Consider the following 17,801-nt stretch of genomic DNA (forward strand, 5'->3'; position numbering starts at 1 on the left):
TGCCCTACCGGAGTTACACAGTAATAGCGTCACTATTAGCTTCACGACATACATGCTATGGATCGCCGTTTGGGTCATTGCGTGTCAAAAAAGTTACAGTAGCACTGTCAAAGCGGTGCAAACACTAGCCACGAACGATGTGTTTTACAATACCGTGTTAGTAATAAAGCCATTGTTTGTTTGACTGCAACTTCTGGGGTAGCTAGCTTTAGCTTGGTACCAAGCTAGCACTAATACAACCAGCCTGAAACTGCAGTCATTTTCATTATTCTTAGCAATGATTTAGGAATCCTTGTGAGTAAGTATTGGCTAGGTTGCCACTTGTTGTTCGCCTATTGAAAGTCAGTTCATGAAAATAAATGGCTAGCCAGCTACTTAAGCCTGTTGACCAAAGCTAACGTTATCCAGCTACCTTCGTCTGGCTAGTGAGGCTCGACCGGACCGGGTTATGTGTTGTGAAGCTAGCCACTGTTGGGCTTCTTTTCTTGGGCTTCTATTTAATGAATACTCAAAATGTGCACTTATAAATCATATCAATTTTAATCAAAATACAGCTGTAGACTGAAGTCAAAGATCAAACATACAACTGATGTCTCTCCTGAGTTCTGCAAAATAGGAAAAGTCCAAGTTGCTTTTATTATGCTCGCAGTCAACCCATATTGATGTAACTGCCAACATCACCACCTACTCGTGAGACCAAGCCCATGCATACACAGTTATACAAACTTGCAGGAGCGAAAAATAGTTCGTGTTTTCTAAGGGCTCAGCAGTAATTTTCCACTCCCCCAGTTGCTTTATAGTGGCATGTCTGACTTGTTTCTCATCTCTTTCGCTCCCCTGCAGGGTTCTGTCTATGAATCTCTTTATGCCTTGAGGTGCATTCTCACAAGACACCCTGTTATGACTGCAATAATTCAAAGCTGAATTATATTCATTGGCTAAATGCCATGCTAATTTCTAAAGATGAATATTGACAGTAGTAGCTCAACAACATTTGATCTGCAAAAATGACAAGTTAATCAGTGGGTGATGGCGGTTTCAGATAAGTGGGGGGAATAAAAGTATAAATTGCCCCCACCCCTAATTCCTACACACACACTAGACTTCGAGAAGTCATCCCATCAGCAGCAGATAGTAATAAACCAAATCGCATTAATTCGTTCCCCAAAACAAATCACACTAACACATCGTATCAGGGGCTATGGATCTAGATACGTATATTGAATTGTTCATGAAAGGAGAGCTGCCAAACGTCAACGTTATAAACGTCCTGTCAATTCTGTGATCGGCATCCTACACGGAACGCGGTCAGACAAGTATTTAGCAGCTGCCATCAAGCGTCCGTCATTGTTCCTACACATGGCATTTATCTTGGAAATGAAAAGAACATGAGGTCCAGAGCTGAAGGTCAGCCCTTCCCCGCTCTTTGTGCAGCGTGATGAATCGCATGTCTGTTTTGCTATCCCCTTCTGACATTCGGCATCTCTATGGCTGTGTAGAGAAGTCACATTCTCTGTGTGTGTGTTTAGGGGTGTGTTTTTGTGTGACACGCACTATATAGACAAAAGTATGTGGACACGCCTTCAAATTTGTGGATTTGTGGCTGGCAAGTGTATAAAATCGAGCACAGTCTGAAATCTCCATAGACAAACATTGGCAGTAGAATGGCCTTACTGAAGAGCTCAGTGACTTTCAACGTGGCACCGTCATAGGATGCCACCTTTCCAACAAATCAGTTTGTCAAATGTCTGCCCTGCTAGAGCTGCCCTGGTCAACTAAGTGCTGTTGTTGCTTCTAGACATTTCCACTTCACAATAACTGCTCAGCTGCAACGTGGTAGGCCACACAAGCTCACAGAACTGGACCGGTGAGTGCTGAAGCGCGCAGTACGTAAAAATTCTGTCCTCGGTTTCAACACTCACTACCGAGTTCCAAACTGCCTCTGGAAGGAGCTTCATGAAATGGGTTGCTATGCAGCCACACACAAGCCTAAGATCACCATGCGCAATGCCAACCGTCGGCTAGAGTGGTGTAAAGCTCGCCCTGGAGCAGTAGAAATGCGTTTTTGGAGTGCTGAATCACGCTTTACCATATGGCAGGCCGACGGACAAATCTGTGTTTTGAGGATGCCGGGAGAACGGTACCTGCCCCAATGCATATTACCAACTGTAAAGTTTGGTGGAGAAGGAATAATGGTCTGGGGCTGTTTTTCATGCTTTGGGCTAGGCCCCATAGTTCCAGTGAAGGGAAATCTTAATGCTACAACATACTATGGCATTCCAAACAATTCTGTGCTTCCAACTTGATTGCAACAGTTTGGGGAAGGTCCTTTCCTGTTTCAGCATGACAATGCCCCTGTGCATGTAGTGTGCGTCAACGTTGTGAGCGATAGTGAAAGTGCGAATCTCCGTTTGGGCTGACTAGCGCCTCCCCCAGTTAGAGGTGAATAAGGCAACCTCAAAGTTACACAGACGAGTACTTTGACACACACACAGATGAAATGTACATGGAAAGGTAGTGGTTCTGAAACAAAATAAACCGAGGTAATGAATGCACTGTACACAATACAGTAACTGATAGCACAAGTAGAGCTAGGCTATTAACAAAGGAAGGACTGATTGAACCTTGATATGCTACCTGCACATACAGGTATTACTAAACAGCTATACACACAGGCATCATACACCAATGGTAACAGCTAACTACGAAGAACAATATACAAATGTCACAACTCACTTTGTGCACGCACACCATCCCACAAGTCCAGAGATATGAGTCCAGCTGTTGCTCTGTGACTGCTTGAAAGAGGCAGAGGGGGAGGCGGGAATTGTGGAGTCGGGAATTGCCTGTGATTGGCTGAGCCCACAGTGTGATAAGGCCCCAGGCAACCATGACCCCTAGCAACCAATCTGTTTGGCTAGGGCCAGAGGTGTGAAGGGTCAGTTTGCGACCCATAGCCTAGTCTGCTAAGCTCCTGAGGGGGAGGGGAGCCTACTGCAAGAGTTAGAAAGTTGCAGAGTTTGTATCCCTGAGAGAAGGCTGCGAGATGGTGTGCTAAGAGTCTCCGGCAGGGATTTCATAACAGATAGCCTGACAGGCAGAATGTTACACATTTCCACTACTCTGCTTGTGTAGATTAATAGATGAGCTTGGTTTGATAAACTAGCAGACATCACAAATGCTGGCCTGGAGAAATGAACACTGAAACTCCACTTTTTTAAAATGTTTTTAATTTGGCTAGTCAGTTAAGATCAAATTCTTATTTACAATGATGGGCCTACCCCTGCCAAACCCTAACCCGGATGACGCTGGGCCAATGGTGCGCCACCCTATGGGACTCCCAATCACGGCCGGTTGTGATACAGCCTGGAATCAAACCAGGGTCTGTAATGACGCCTATAGCACTGAGATGCAGTGCCTTAGACCGCTGCGCCACTCGGGAGTTTAAAGCAGTGTTCATTGTTATCTTTTTTAGTTTGTTTTAGTCTTAGTCACATTTTAGTCATTTCATCCTTTAGTTTATCAGTCGACAAACTCTGGACAGTTTTAGTGTAGTTTTAGTCACAGCCATTTTAGTCACGTAATCAGTGCTTTTTTTTCTATTAAATAATGAATATTTAGGCTACCTCTAACTTCCATCGTACACATTCAGATAGCCTTGTTCAACTAGGCCTACTATCCCCTCGTATACCTTGGCTGGCAACATTGATATTGTGGCAGATTGTAACCAATGCCAGCCATAATTAACCATATTGGCTATAAAGCCTTGGCTACAGGTTAAACAATTTACAGCTCAGATTTTTTCCCCATCATAACCATCAAGGGGGTAAATTGGTGGTTTATTTGAAAAGGGGGAAAATTGAGCTTTCCAAAAAATGCCAGAAGTATTACTGTACTCCTAATATTCATCAAATAGCTTTTTTTCCATTAGGAAATAAGCAACCGCAACTCATTTACGGACCGCGGTGAGTGAGAGAAAAATTACAAGATTATGTTTAAAACTGTTTATGCATCAAATATCTATGATGAGTACTCTCATCTGTGTCTGTGGGACTGAGTTGGGCCTCTGGGGCTTGAGCTGACAATTTACCTACAGCTGACATTCCATAGATGTGATGTGTGTGACCCAAGATAGACAGAGCCTGGTCAGAGTAGAACAATCCCTTATTGTGTCCAATCATTCTTGCATCTGGGAAACGGCACCAGGTGCAGGTGACCACAGGATTAACCCAGAATGGTGCCCCCGATCTGCATGGAGGGGTGGAAGCAGCCATGACTAAGCATTTTTGGGTCTCCTATATAAGATCTGTTTTTTTCATTTAAGGTTAAGCTCTTGGCAAAACACCTTTTAGAGTGTGTGGCCGACCAACTGCATTATTGTAATAATGAATCAATATTAAATAAAGGTGATTGTTTGAAGAAATGAGTCTCTCTCAGTATACATCCACTTCCACGACAGGTGCAAGAGCAGCAACACAGTTGAATGAATAACAGTGCATATGGGAAACTAGAGCTTCTGATGTGATCAAAACAAAAATAGCCTACATGAAAAGGAGAGCGTAAACATTGTTTTTAGGTTAGTTACAAGTCAAGTGTTCTGGCTTCGCATCAGTTCAAAAGATTGACGAGTGACTAAAGTGACTGCCTGGGAGCTGTGTGGGAGAGCCGGGCAGATCAGCTCAATCAGACCGCGCAACTGAAGATGTCAATTCTGCCAATGAGAGGATTGCATTAAATATTTTGCATGCATGTATGCTTAGGATTGGACAAAACGGGTTAAAAAAAAAGCTGCTTCATGTCAAATGAAATGTGCATTAGTCTCACGTGGAATTCTCATGTCACATTTTCGTTGACTAAAATGAAAATTCATTTATAATAGTTATCGTTTTCTCCAGGGCATCTCATCGTCATAGCCTTAGTCAGGGGGAAAAAAGGTTCGAGTATTTTCTCAGTTATTGTTGACGAAATTAACACTGGTTTAAAGGGACATTACTTTTTCTGGTCTGAACTTGGACATGATTTTATTTGACTGTAGTCTAATATCAAGATGAGTCCACATACCACACCATTGATTGTGTAGACCCAGCTGCCTCCAATCCCCCCAAAAATGGAAAAGATAAGCACAGCAAATCTGGAAGTTACGTGGCGCTTACCTTTTCCATTCATTTTGGATTGTGGGATATAGCTGCATCTTTAAAAATGGCCTGGTTTGTGGACTCCGATGACCACTTCGAGTTATAATATCTGACACATTTCGATTTGAGTGTTATGTCTATTTAATGACACCACGTGTTTCTTCCCTTTGATTTGTGAACCCCACATTTCAATGTCTTTCCCTTTTGCTTATTCTTTGTTTTTGCATTAATGCAACACGGTGTGTCAAGTAAGCTATTAATAATCGAGGTAGGATCAATGCTGTTTTGTGACCTTGGTGGAAAAACGGTTGAAAAGAGATGTGAGCGTTAAAAAGATAACAGCAAATCTATTTTTGGAAGTCTCACTAGGCCTGTAACGTACTGTAGCTCGCAAGGCTCTTCATATCACACACATTGCTCTGTTAGATGAGATCTGGGTAGGAGTGCTCATATAGGATCAGATTTGCCTTTTAGATTGTAATGAATACGATTACATTGATGGGGGTGACCTGATCTCGGATCAGAACTTTCGGGACAGAGATGCTTTGTGGATATCTGTGTTTTAACTACAAAAAAAACTGGCGCTTTGCTTCTGTGAAATATACAAATCATACCAAGAGTAGCTGCTCCACTACTCACTGGATCCAATGGCTAAAGCTTGTCTCGGAACCAGACAAATTTGACATCGTTACAGCTGTGCATGTCTGAGGTAAACTAACTCCTTGAAGGGTTTTTTAAATTTGATCAGAAAATGAGTGCATTAGCTTTACCTGGTTTATGCCTGTCCGTTTCACTTAATTCAGGACACAAGCCAGAGCTGTCATTTCCTCTGTTCATTGTCTCATCTGTTGTCAAATTTTATAATTTTTGCAGCACATGGCTAATCATGGGATATCGGTTCTTTCTGTCACTGATTCTTTTTTTTTTTTCCTCCTCCAGTTTCCCAAGCCAGACCCCCACCAAATCAAAAGAAGGGTATGTACTGCTACGTGTGTGTGTGTGTGTGTGTGTGTGTGTGTGTGTGTGTGTGTGCGTGCGCGAGTGTTATTGATGAATGTTGATAAATGGTAATAGATGAACTAAAACATATACATTGTGTTTGTTTCATTAAAGGTTCTCGGACCCCCATCGTCATCATCCCAGCGGCCACCACATCCCTCATCACCATGCTCAATGCGAAGGATCTACTGCAGGACCTCAAGTAAGTAGAATGTGTGTGCGCGTGCATGCGCCAGGATTTATTTTAGGAAAATGTGGCGTCTGACAACATGACCGGGAAGATTTGAATTTATCGGGTCATTTCTGAAATTTACCGGGCCCATATGGATGCATAACTCATTAGGGCATCAACCCATGGTGCTCAGAATGACATAAGATACATGAACATAATCGAAATTTGATTTAACAGAACTTGCAACTAATGTAATGAAGCAGCCAATACATTTTGCCAACACCATTGTAAACAGCGCACCTGATAGCAGTTCTATATGTGACAGAGATGCAAATCTATGTTAGAAACTTAGAGGGCGGATCTAACGATGCAACAACTAGGATGTGTTGCTAATATGACTAGGATTTTGGCTTCTGGACAAAGAAAGTTCATCTGAAAATCAATAGAACAGGAGACAAATGGCATAGCGGTGGGTCCAATAGGGAAGTGGAAATACATTTGCTGAAATTATATACTTGCTCCTGTCTATACAGAAATAAATAAAATAATTCAAAAATACTTCACCAGAAAGCATGACTTGGCCACAGAGGAGTCGTGGATCATTAGCTTAATTTTTTTGTTGCTGTGGATTGTTTCAAACTATGCTTATTTGGGAAGCCCACAATTTGGGCAGCGTGCCTAGCTGATTTATTGAGTTGTCTGTCAGTGAAAAGCTTCTAAAATGTGTGATGAATATAATTTCATATGTTGAGACTAGAAGGGGATTGGTGTGTGGTGGAGATTCAGGCGAGTCTGTCTCCAGAATGGATCAGCTGTCTCCTGCCAATTCTTGCGCATCCATTGTTTCATTTTGTGAATTGTTTGCCCTTTTTTGTTTTGTTTTTATCAATTAATCCACATCATTTGGTTACATTCGTTTAATTTATCGTTCTCGGAGTGGAAACGATTGCAGATTTCACAACCTGCTACACTTGTGAGAAACAAGTTTTGGTTTATTTCATAAACTAACAAATTTCAAATGATGTTTTTTTTCCCATTGTTTTTTGTTTGGAGTGCTCCATGTGAGCAATGAGCATTTGTATGGTTTCTCTGTCCTGATGGCGCACGCATAGAAGTACCTGGGCTGCTGCGCAGAAGTGTAGGGAAGTATTTCTTTAACATCCATTGCAAATAATAATATATTAACTATAGTTCCTCACAGTAAGCTATTTGAATAATCTTTCCAACAATCTACCCCTCGATATTCACCAATCCTCGGTGTGAAAGGGCAATAGGCCTTCTGCTGCATTGGCAGCATGAGTTCCATGCGCTCTTTTTTTTGCCGCAAATGATCATGGTTTATCAATGTGTCCATATGGCAGAGGCTGGTGATAAGTTGACTTAACTTTTTGATTATAATTTTAATTCAGATTTTAATGATTAACCACATGACAATGATTTTGAGAAACTAAATCCTCATTATTGAATTTAAACTGTTCCACAAAAATGTGCCTAATGAAAATCCACAACTGGTAGAAATGGTAAACTTGAAACTTACGCGCCGCCTAGTCATTTTATAAAAGAATTGCCTCCACGTTTCCATGGTTGGATTTTGCCTATAGGCTACTTTGAAGCAAGGTAAGACATGCGTCATAATTTTAAATAAAACATTCAGGTTTCAAACAATTAAGTATGTTTTAGAAATACATCCTGCCTCAGCTCACATTGTAAAAAGTGTTGGGTGTTGCCTGCGCTTGCATGGTGAATGGGAGGCGAACTTCAATTACCAGTTGAGAAATAAAAATAGTAGCTCTTTAATTGTGCAGCAAAACAGTTAACAGGCGAATGTATTTAGAATTGTTGCGCAGTGAATGGGCACAATTAAGCACATGTTTTAGTCCAGCAGCAATCAGCTGAGGAGCTGTTGAAGAAATCCTGCTGTGTGATAGTTGTGTTGGACAAATAATATACATGACTAATGAAAATATACACAAGCCCATTTAATTCCACAAAATTATGGAAATTTAAGCTATAGACTGATAAGCATGACTGTCAATGCATCTACATCGACTGGTAACCTATTTCCATCAATGAATAAAGTGCATTATTTTGCAATGTATTTTTTTTCCTCCTGTACATTTTGGCTGGCAACAGTTTGATTTATCGACTTTTCATTTATTTGGTGGGGGGCTAAAAGCCGGCAGTTGGCGGCTAATGGAACCCTGGTGTGTGTGTGTTAGAACCTATATGGAAAAAACCCGGTGGATGAATCCTATTGGTGTTCAACCCTGGTAATCCAGTTTATCAATACATGCAGAATATTTATGCTTCTCTGGGAGGCTGGATGTTGGCAAGGTCATTATCAAAGCATAAAGTACTGAACAGGAACCTGTGTTTAATTGATATACAGGTAGAGAGCCCTGAGGGCAGAACACAGGGCCCAGCTACCCACCCTCTGCTCTGTGAACACATGACAGCTCCTTATAAACATTGCAACCATAGCTGCACATAGGATTTTCACTAGGAGAAAATGTGCGTTTATGGGCCTTATTTATCGTCAAAGAATAAACATGAAGCGGTCCAGAAACTATCTCCAATAGACATCCCCGATCACACTTGTAGGCGATGTTATAGCAAGCTAAGCTCATGCACAGAAATGCATCACTGGGTCTAACGGTCGTGTTGACCCGAACTGCCCATGTGCAGGCCGGCAAATCAAAGGCACTCCTTCAATATGAAGCAGTTACTGTTTTTGGACAGTGTTGTAGTAATGGCATGCTCAGCTATTTAAAGGTTCAATGCAGGACTGTCTGGGAGTGGTCTGAGTGGGGAGTGGAAAATTGAAAATTCGTAGTTGGTAAAGAGGTTTAACTCTTTCTTATTTAGTCTATTAACTGATTTACCAACCAATTTTAAACCGCTCTTACCCCAAAAGGACATAATTTTAACAATTTCACAGTATTATTCCAACCTCGTAGTGTGAAAAAAAAATACGCATATATACACACACACACACACAGTACCAGTCAAAAGTTTGCACGCCGACTCATTCCAGGGTTTTTATTTATTTTTACTATGTTCTACATTGTAGAATAGAGAAGACATCAAAACTATGAAATAACACATTTGGAATCGTATAGTAACCAAAAAAAGTGTTAAACAAATCAAAATATATTTTATATTTGAGATTCTTCAAAGTAGCCACCCTTTGCCTTGATGACAGCTTTGGCATTCTTTCAACCAGCTTCACCTGGAATGCTTTTCCAACAGTTTTGAAGGACTTCCCACATATGCTGAGCATTTGTTGTCTGCTTTTTCTTCACTCTGCGGTCCAACTCATCCCAAACCATCTCAATTGGGTTGAGGTCAGGTGATTGTGGAGGCCAGGTCATCGATGCAGCTTTTCATCACTCTCCTTCTTGGTCAAATAGCCTTCACACAGCCTGGAGGTGTGTTGGGTCATAGTCCTGTTGAAAAACAAATAATAGTCCCACTAAGCGCAAACCAGATGGGATGGCGTATCGCTGCAGAATTCTGTGGTAGCCATGCTGGTTAAGTGTGCCTTGAATTCTAAATAAATCACTGACCGTGTCACTAGCAAAGCACCATCACACCTCCATGCTTCACGGTGGGAACCACACATGCGGAGATCATCCGTTCACCGACTCTGCATCTCAAAGACACAGCAGTTGGAACCAAAAATCTCAAATTTGGACTCATCATACCGAAGGACAGATTTCCACCGGTCTAATATCCATTGCTGGAGTTTCTTGGCCCAAGCAAGTCTCTACTTCTTATTGGTGTCCTTTTAGTAGATGTTTCTTTACAGCAATTTGACCATGAAGGCCTGATTCACACAGTCTCCTCTGAACTGTTGATGTGTCTGTTACGTGAATCCTGTGAAGCATTTATTTGGGCTGCAATTTATGAGTCTGGTAACTCTATGAACTTACCTCTGATGCAGAGGGTAACTCTGGGTCTTTTCCTGTGGCGGTCCTCATGAGAGCCAGTTTCAATATAGCGTTTGGTTTTTGCGACTGCACTTGAAGAAACTTGACATTTTCCGGATTGACTGACCTTCACGTCTTAAAGTAATGGACTGTCATTTCTTTCTTATTTGAGCTGTTCTTGCCATATGGACTTTTACCAAATAGGGCCACCTTCTGTATACCACCCCTACCTTGTCACAACACAACTGATTGGCTCAAATGCATTAAGGAAAGAAATTCCACAAATTAACTTTTAACAAGGCACACCTGTTAATTGAAATGCATTCCAGGTGACTACTTCATGAAGCTGGTTTAGAGAATGCCAAGAGTGTTGAAAGCTATCCAAGGCAAAGGTTGGCTACTTTGAAGAATCTCTTATGATTCCATATGTGTTATTTCATAGTTTTGAGGTCTTCACTATTATTCTACAATGTAGAAAATAATTCAAATAAAGAAAAACCCTTGTAGGTGTCCAAACTTTTGACTGATACTGTATATAGTGTTTACTGAAAGTATTCCGACACCTGGACTTTTTCCACATTTTGTTAGCCTTATTCTAAAATGGATTAAATTGTTTTTATCAATCTACACAATACCCCATAATGACGAAGCAAAAACAGGTTTTTAGACATTTGTGCAATGTCAAACTCCCCAAGCTTGTAGCGTCACACCCAAGATAATTCGAGGCTCTAATTGCTGCCAAAGGTGCTTCAACAAAGTACTGAGTAAAGGGTCTGAATAGTTATGTAAATGTGATAAGTCTCTCCAGAGATGTTTGATCGGGTTCAAATCCGGGCTCTGGCTGGGCCACTCAACGACATTCAGAGACTTTTTTTGTTGTTGGTATGTTGGCAATACTGTACAGTGAATGTGGTAGGGAGAGTACAGTAGGTCTTGTTTTGTGTGTGTGTGTGAAGAGGCTAGCAGTTACCAAGTTTTAAAACGGGCAACAACAACAAACTACGGGGATGTTCTTTTTTTTTTGGTATGTAGGCTATAGTTAGTTTCATGGTTAGAAGATTGTAGGACTTGTTTTGTATGCTAGCATGCTAGAAAGGAAATGGAGGGAAGGAGTGACGGCCAAGTGGGAACAATTCAGACTGGGCTAAAATAGCTGTGCTGGAAATGAATAATAACACTTCATTAATCAGGACACTTAGTAACTTCATCTTATCACACACAAGACTGCAACATTGATCCACTAGGTACCAATAAACATTTCATAAAAAAACAAGCTTCACATATGTTGGACTTAAAAATCCCTATATTAGAATCATGTTGAAAACAACATTGCATAGTCACCAATACTTTTTTTTGCCTTGCTAACAGTAATACATTCTTGACGGAGGTTTTGTATCGTATGCATTAGCCATTACTCTTCTCCCTCCCCTCTCCGTGAGGTTTGTGACGCCAGAGGAGAAGAAGAAGCAGGGCGTCCAGCGGGACAACGAGGTGCTGCTCCAGAGACGCAAGGACCAGATCCAGCCTGGGGGGGCCACGCTCAGCGTCACCGTGCCCTACAGGGTCATCGACCAGCCCCTCAAACTAGCTCCGCAGGACTGGTGAGTCACCACCACCGTACATGACCATTTGGCATCTTCGATACATACATTCCACTCTGTATCATTGACCAGCCATCGTGTCACCAGGACCATACATAACCACATTATGAACATACATGACCGTTCATGATCTTCCATAAATACAGTGCTTTCAGAAAGTATTCACACCCCTCAACTTTTTCCACATTTTGTTGTTACAGCCTGAATTTAAAATTGAATAAATTGAGGGTTTTTTCACTGGCCTACACTCAATTCCACTTTGTCATTATGGGGTATTCTGTTTTTCAATTTTTTACAAATTAATAGCTGAAATGTCTTGTCAATAAGTATTCAACCTCTTTGTTATGGCAAGTTTAAATTGTGCTTAACTATTAATTAATTATACTTTGGAAGGCATATTCATACACCCAGTCACTACAAAGATACAGGTGTCCTTGCTAACTGCTGCCGTAGAGGAGGAAACCGCTCAGGGATTTCACCATGAAGCCAACCGTGACTTTAAAACAGTTACAAGTTTAATGGCTGGGATAGGAGAAAACCGATGATGGATAAACAACCTTGTAGTTACTCCACAATACTAACCTAATTGACAGTGAAAAGGAAGCCTGTACAGAATTAAAATATTTCAAAACATGCAACAATGCAAAAAATGTGGCAAATCAGTAACTTTTTGTCCTGAATACAAAGTGTTATGTTTGGGGAAACCCAATAAAACATACTACTGAGCACCACTCTCCATATTTTCAAGCATAGTGGTGGCTGCATCATGTTATGGGTATGTTATGAGTTTTTCAGGGTAAAAAAAGAAACGAAATGGAGCTAAGCACAGGTAAAATCCTAAAGAAAAACCTGGTCTGCTTTCCACCAGACACTGAGAGATGAATTCACCTTTCAGCAGGACAATAACCTAAAACACAAGGCCAAATATACATTGGAGTTGCTTAACAAGAAGACAGTGAATGTTCCTGAGAGGCCAAGTTAGTTTTGACAATCTACTTTAAAATCTATTGCAAGACCTGAAAATGGTTGTCTAGCAATGATCAACAACCAATTTGACAGAGCTTGAAGAATTTTGAAAAGAGTAAGGGGCAAATGTTGCACAATCCTGGCGTGGAATGCTCTTAAAGAGCAATATGTGACTTGTGCATGTGTGTGTAGACACAATAGTACTACATGATCGACAGTACCTCACGATATTGTGGTAATGGTCGGCTGTAAATGAATGTACTTGACCCAAATCCACATACCGCTACGCCACTTGAGCAACCAGCCCCTCAAAACTTACCCCATGGCCACAAATGACTATACATCCTCTCTACATCTGGCTTACAATATGACGATTGTGCGACACTTACTCCCATTTTACTGTGCCACACATGCAAAACGGTCTCATTTTGTATTGTTTTCACACTAGAGGTTGATGTTGACTGTGTTTGTGCAGGGATCGCGTGGTGGCCGTGTTCGTGCAAGGCCCTGCCTGGCAGTTCAAGGGCTGGCCTTGGCTGCTACCTGACGGATCTCCTGTGGACATTTTCGCTAAAAGTGAGATTCCTCCCACTTGCTCTTATACATACAGGGGTAGCACTTTACATACAGGGGTAGCACTTTAAATGGTTACCCAGTTATTTTAAACTGTAAAGTGCTACCCATACAGTTCTTTGGCTACTAACCTGTGATCCCTTTAGATGGACTTAAGTTAATGTATTTGAGCTAACCTGTCTCGAAACGAGTATTGGTCCTACCTAATTGACTGTGTGTGGTTGTGGTCACCCTGCAGTCCGAGCCTTCCATCTGAAGTATGACGAGCAGAAGATGGACCCCAATGTGCAGAAGTGGGATGTGACCGTGCTGGAGCTGAGCCACCACAAGCGCCATCTCGACCGGCCCATGTTCCTGAAGTTCTGGGAGACCCTCGACAGGTGTGTTTTGATAGCACGTTGTGTACATGTATGTTCATGACACAATGGGGTTGATACCAAACCCACCTATACCTTATGAAAACCCTTCTCCCTTCCCTCTTTCTATACTGGTCTATCCTTTCAATGAAATTACTTAAAATATTTCTGAAAAAATGTATTATATTTAAAATTCATTCTGGAAATGCACTGAATTCCAATTCTCTTCAATTGGGAAAATGTGGTGTTGGAATTTCATTTACTTTCTGAATTTAAATGGAATTGACCCTAACCCTGGAAGATAAGTTTCCATGTAAATGTTAGCACTCATGTACATTGAGTTAAATAATATTCTCTGTAAAAGTTAATACTTCATATACTCTGTGGTTATAGAAATATTTGGGATTTATATTTGAATGGGATAACAGTAGAATGCATGAGCTCCTTCTGACCACATGCCATCTTCTCTTCCTGTTCGCTCTACAGATACATGGTGAAACACAAGTCGCACCTGAGGTTCTGAGCCTGGACCGTGGCCTCCTTCCTCCACAGGTCCCGTCAAGGCATTTATAAACTCCCGCCCCAAACCTAGCCGCCCTCCCCACCAGGACTACCACTAGAAGAGAAAGGAGACCCACGGGCCCACAACACCCCCCCTCCCCCACCAGCACTTTCCCAGAATAGACCCACGTGTTCAGATAGTCATTCAGGAAAATACTTTCTACCTGGTCTTCATAGATGGAAGCAGCAGACACAGTATGTCTGGACATTGGGGAGGTTGGAGCTTCCCATGTTTTTCAAGTTCCTATGTACAATATACAAAAACTATATTTTCTAACAGTCTAGCGTTTTACTGTGGAGACAGATTGAAGAGCGAGTGAGATGGAGAGCGGAAGGGGGATGGATAGATGGAGGTGGGGAAAACAACTTCCCATACTATTTCCTTTGTGAAATGGATCTTGTAAATTCCATGTGAAACATGAGCTGGATAAGAAGCCCTTTGGAAATCTGGTGGTACAAATAAAAATCACTGCTGGCAATAAGGGATACGAGACCTCTTTCAGTTTCATTTTCTGGTGTTTTTACTTCCTTACGATAGGAACATTTATGTCTCATCTTTTTTACTAGGTGCTTTCGATTTGGCACCCTATTTCCTAAATAGTGCACTACAGTGCTCTATGAAGGGAATAGAGTGCCATTTGGGACCGAATACTAGTTTGAAAGAGCCTAGGTATTCAGTCATATAGCCAAGGAGCATCTGAGCGACGACTTCCATGTGATCCAAATGTATATATGATGATATATGAGCCAGACTTTGAAGATCAAAGAAGCTAGGTATCTTATTCTTGATGCATAACAAAGCTAATGATTGCGCGATAGATGGGTTCAAATGTTCCTGACGGTAAATTCCAATATTTGCGCCTTGTTTTTGTATTTTATTTTTGCAACTGCACACCACTTTGGTAACTACATGACGATGTAAAGATTTAGTTGTTTTTAGTTGTTGTGCAAATGAAAGGAATGATGATGGACATTGCTTTATTTGATGTGTTCACAGTGCAAATGGATAATAAAAGTTGGTAGACGGAAAAAGTGTTTCGTCTGTGTTGCAGTTTAAATCTCCTTTCGCTTTCTTTACCATGCAGAGTTGGGTTTCTATTTGAACCTGACGTTTTCCTGCCCTCATGATCTTATCATGAAAAATTCTGGGTACTTGATAGATAGAAAAACTACTTAAACACATACAGTAAAGGCATAAGGTTTTTGATTGAGCTGTTTTTTTTTCTTCCGTTAAGTCAGAGGATGATTGTACATTTTCAGTTATAAAACGGACGATCTTTTCGTATTTTTGATCAAGTTAATTATAGGTGTAACTGTTTAGGCTACTGTTGCTTCATGCGTTGTATGCGTGTACTTACTTTCACTCTGGGTAGCTACTTTCCATGCCGTTACCGTTACTTGCCAAGCAGGAGTAAAGGGCACTGTGTTCCGTTTGTTGCCGTAGTAGACTGTATTACAGTCTAGATGGTTATAAATATTATTTATTGTGTAGGCTTCTAACCTACTTGAAATAAAATAATGCGAGAGAAAATGGCCACGTAGCTACCTACCACCGCACCGGTGACACTACCATTAATTATACCCAGTACGAAGCACTTCGAGTCGGCAGGCACAAAACTAGAGCATTGAGCAGTGACCGCCGGGTTATTGACTAGTGCATCAGCCACGCAAAACGGTCTTGAGTGCCAACAAATCGCCCCAATTAGCTGATTCGCTTTCCATACACCCACTTATTTCGACACACCCGGTCGCCATATTGGGATGCAGCTACCCCCTTCCCGGGGATAATTAACCCTAGCTAGCTTGACTAAGGCTGCAGTGCATTCGCTTTCTCATCCTACATTTACAAATAACTCCATTCGAAATATTAAATAGGAGCCTACCTGTTGGTTCGTGGTCGTTGTAGCCTATCCTTCTCCCTTAATTTAGAGTTTTGTCATTTTAATTCCATTTTACATTGATTAGATATCTAACTTTTGCCACACACTGACCAGACCGCGGGAGCATCTGCCAACGCGCGCGTGTTGATTTTATCCCCACACACCAAACACGATCAGGACACGCAGGATGAAATATCAAAACCAACTCTGAAACAATTATATTAATTTAGGGACAGGTCGATAAGCAAACATGTATGGCAATTTATCTAGCTAGCTTGCTGTTGCTAGCTAATTTGTCCTGGGATATAAATATTGGGTTGTTTTACCTGAAATGCTCAAGGTCTACTCTGACAATCCACAGATAAAAGGGTAAAACGTTGTTTTCTAGTAATCTCTCCTCCTTCAGGCTTTTTCTTCTTCTTTGGACTTTATATGGCGGTTGGCAACCAACTTTAAGGTGCATTACCCACTACTGACTGGAGTTTGGACCTCAGCTCATCTTTCTATCACTAACGTGGGTATATGCTCCTAAAAACCAATGAGGACTTAAAAAAGGTATATTTTATTTTACTAGGCAAGTCAGTTAAGAACAAATTCTTATTTGCAATGACAGCCAAACCACGGACAACGCTGGGCCAAATATGCGCCGCCCTATGGGACTCCCAATCACGGCCAGTAGTGATACAACCTGGAATTGAACCAGGGTTGGTAGTGACACCTCTATCACTGAGATGCAGTGCCTTAGAACGCTGCACCACTCGGGAGCCCAAACGGGATTTGCAGCGCATCGAGCGTCACAAATATAACTAGGGTTGCAAAGGTTCGGAAACTTTCTGGTAATTTTCCATGGGAAGTTAAGCCTGGGAATTTTGCTTAAATTCATACAACTTTTTGCTTATAACAGTGCACCTTTTTTTGTGGGATACACATAAGGCAATTCTAGGTCTTGTGACATAAGTTGGTTAAACTATCCCCAATTCAATGGAGTTGCAACCTTCTGCATGCACAGTGCATTCTTCTATCACATATGCAGTGCACTCTTCCATCACATGTACTGCTGATTCTCAAGATCTTGCACACTAATGAGATGCTATTGAGCCCACACTACTACACTGTCTGAGACAAGGACTACATACTTTCTGATAAGTTTTGATTACAATACTGGGTGGGGTGAATATATTTTATGACATACATGATTTTTTGTTAACTAGTATATAGTAGCCTACAGCAAAGTGTGATTAAAACATTTCTAACTCATTAACAATTTCTGCTAGTTAGTTTTCGCTACCATGTGGGTTTTAGCTTTCTTGAGCCTGCTAACAGAGTTAATTCACCTGTTTCCATACATGTTACATTTTAAAACATCTATCTTACAAAGTTGTTTAATCTAACTGCTTAACTATTTATCTGTACATGGAATTGTATTTGGGGTTTTTTAACAAAAAAAATAAAATCTTTATAGGAAAATACCACAGGCAAGATCTGATGTGTAGAGATATTTCACTGCAGCTAATGTAGAAGGAAAAACTGTGTACATTTGTAAATACTGTGCCAAATCATATGTGAAGAATGCAACAAAGATGCAGCATCATCTGGCCAAGTGCATAAAGTTCCCTCAGCGCTCACAAC

The 17,801-nt window shown here is 41.2% G+C and overlaps 2 protein-coding genes across 3 annotated transcripts in view; one reads left to right on the forward strand and one right to left on the reverse strand.

Annotated features, from left to right (window-relative positions):
* The window catches only part of LOC100196612 (cell division cycle 73, Paf1/RNA polymerase II complex component, homolog (S. cerevisiae)), a 73,135-nt gene extending 57,811 nt beyond the window's left edge, over positions 1–15,324 (forward strand). Inside the window, exons 13-18 of one of the 2 annotated variants that reach the window (XM_014139087.2) lie at positions 6,075–6,110; positions 6,249–6,336; positions 11,675–11,836; positions 13,278–13,378; positions 13,614–13,755; positions 14,218–15,324. In XM_014139087.2, coding sequence (XP_013994562.1) covers positions 6,075–6,110; positions 6,249–6,336; positions 11,675–11,836; positions 13,278–13,378; positions 13,614–13,755; positions 14,218–14,254 — 566 coding nt within the window. In that variant the 3' untranslated portion in view covers positions 14,255–15,324. 2 annotated transcript variants of the gene reach the window in all.
* The window catches only part of LOC106568735 (beta-1,3-galactosyltransferase 2), a 43,635-nt gene extending 27,598 nt beyond the window's left edge, over positions 1–16,037 (reverse strand). The window contains exon 1 of the mRNA XM_014139330.2: positions 15,651–16,037. The gene's annotated coding sequence lies outside the window, so the exon portion shown is untranslated. The remainder of the gene's footprint in view (positions 1–15,650) is intronic.
* Between the last annotated feature and the right edge of the window lie 1,764 nt (positions 16,038–17,801).

Source organism: Salmo salar, chromosome ssa14 (assembly GCF_905237065.1).
Source record: "Salmo salar chromosome ssa14, Ssal_v3.1, whole genome shotgun sequence".
NCBI classification, from domain to species: Eukaryota; Metazoa; Chordata; class Actinopteri; order Salmoniformes; family Salmonidae; genus Salmo; species Salmo salar.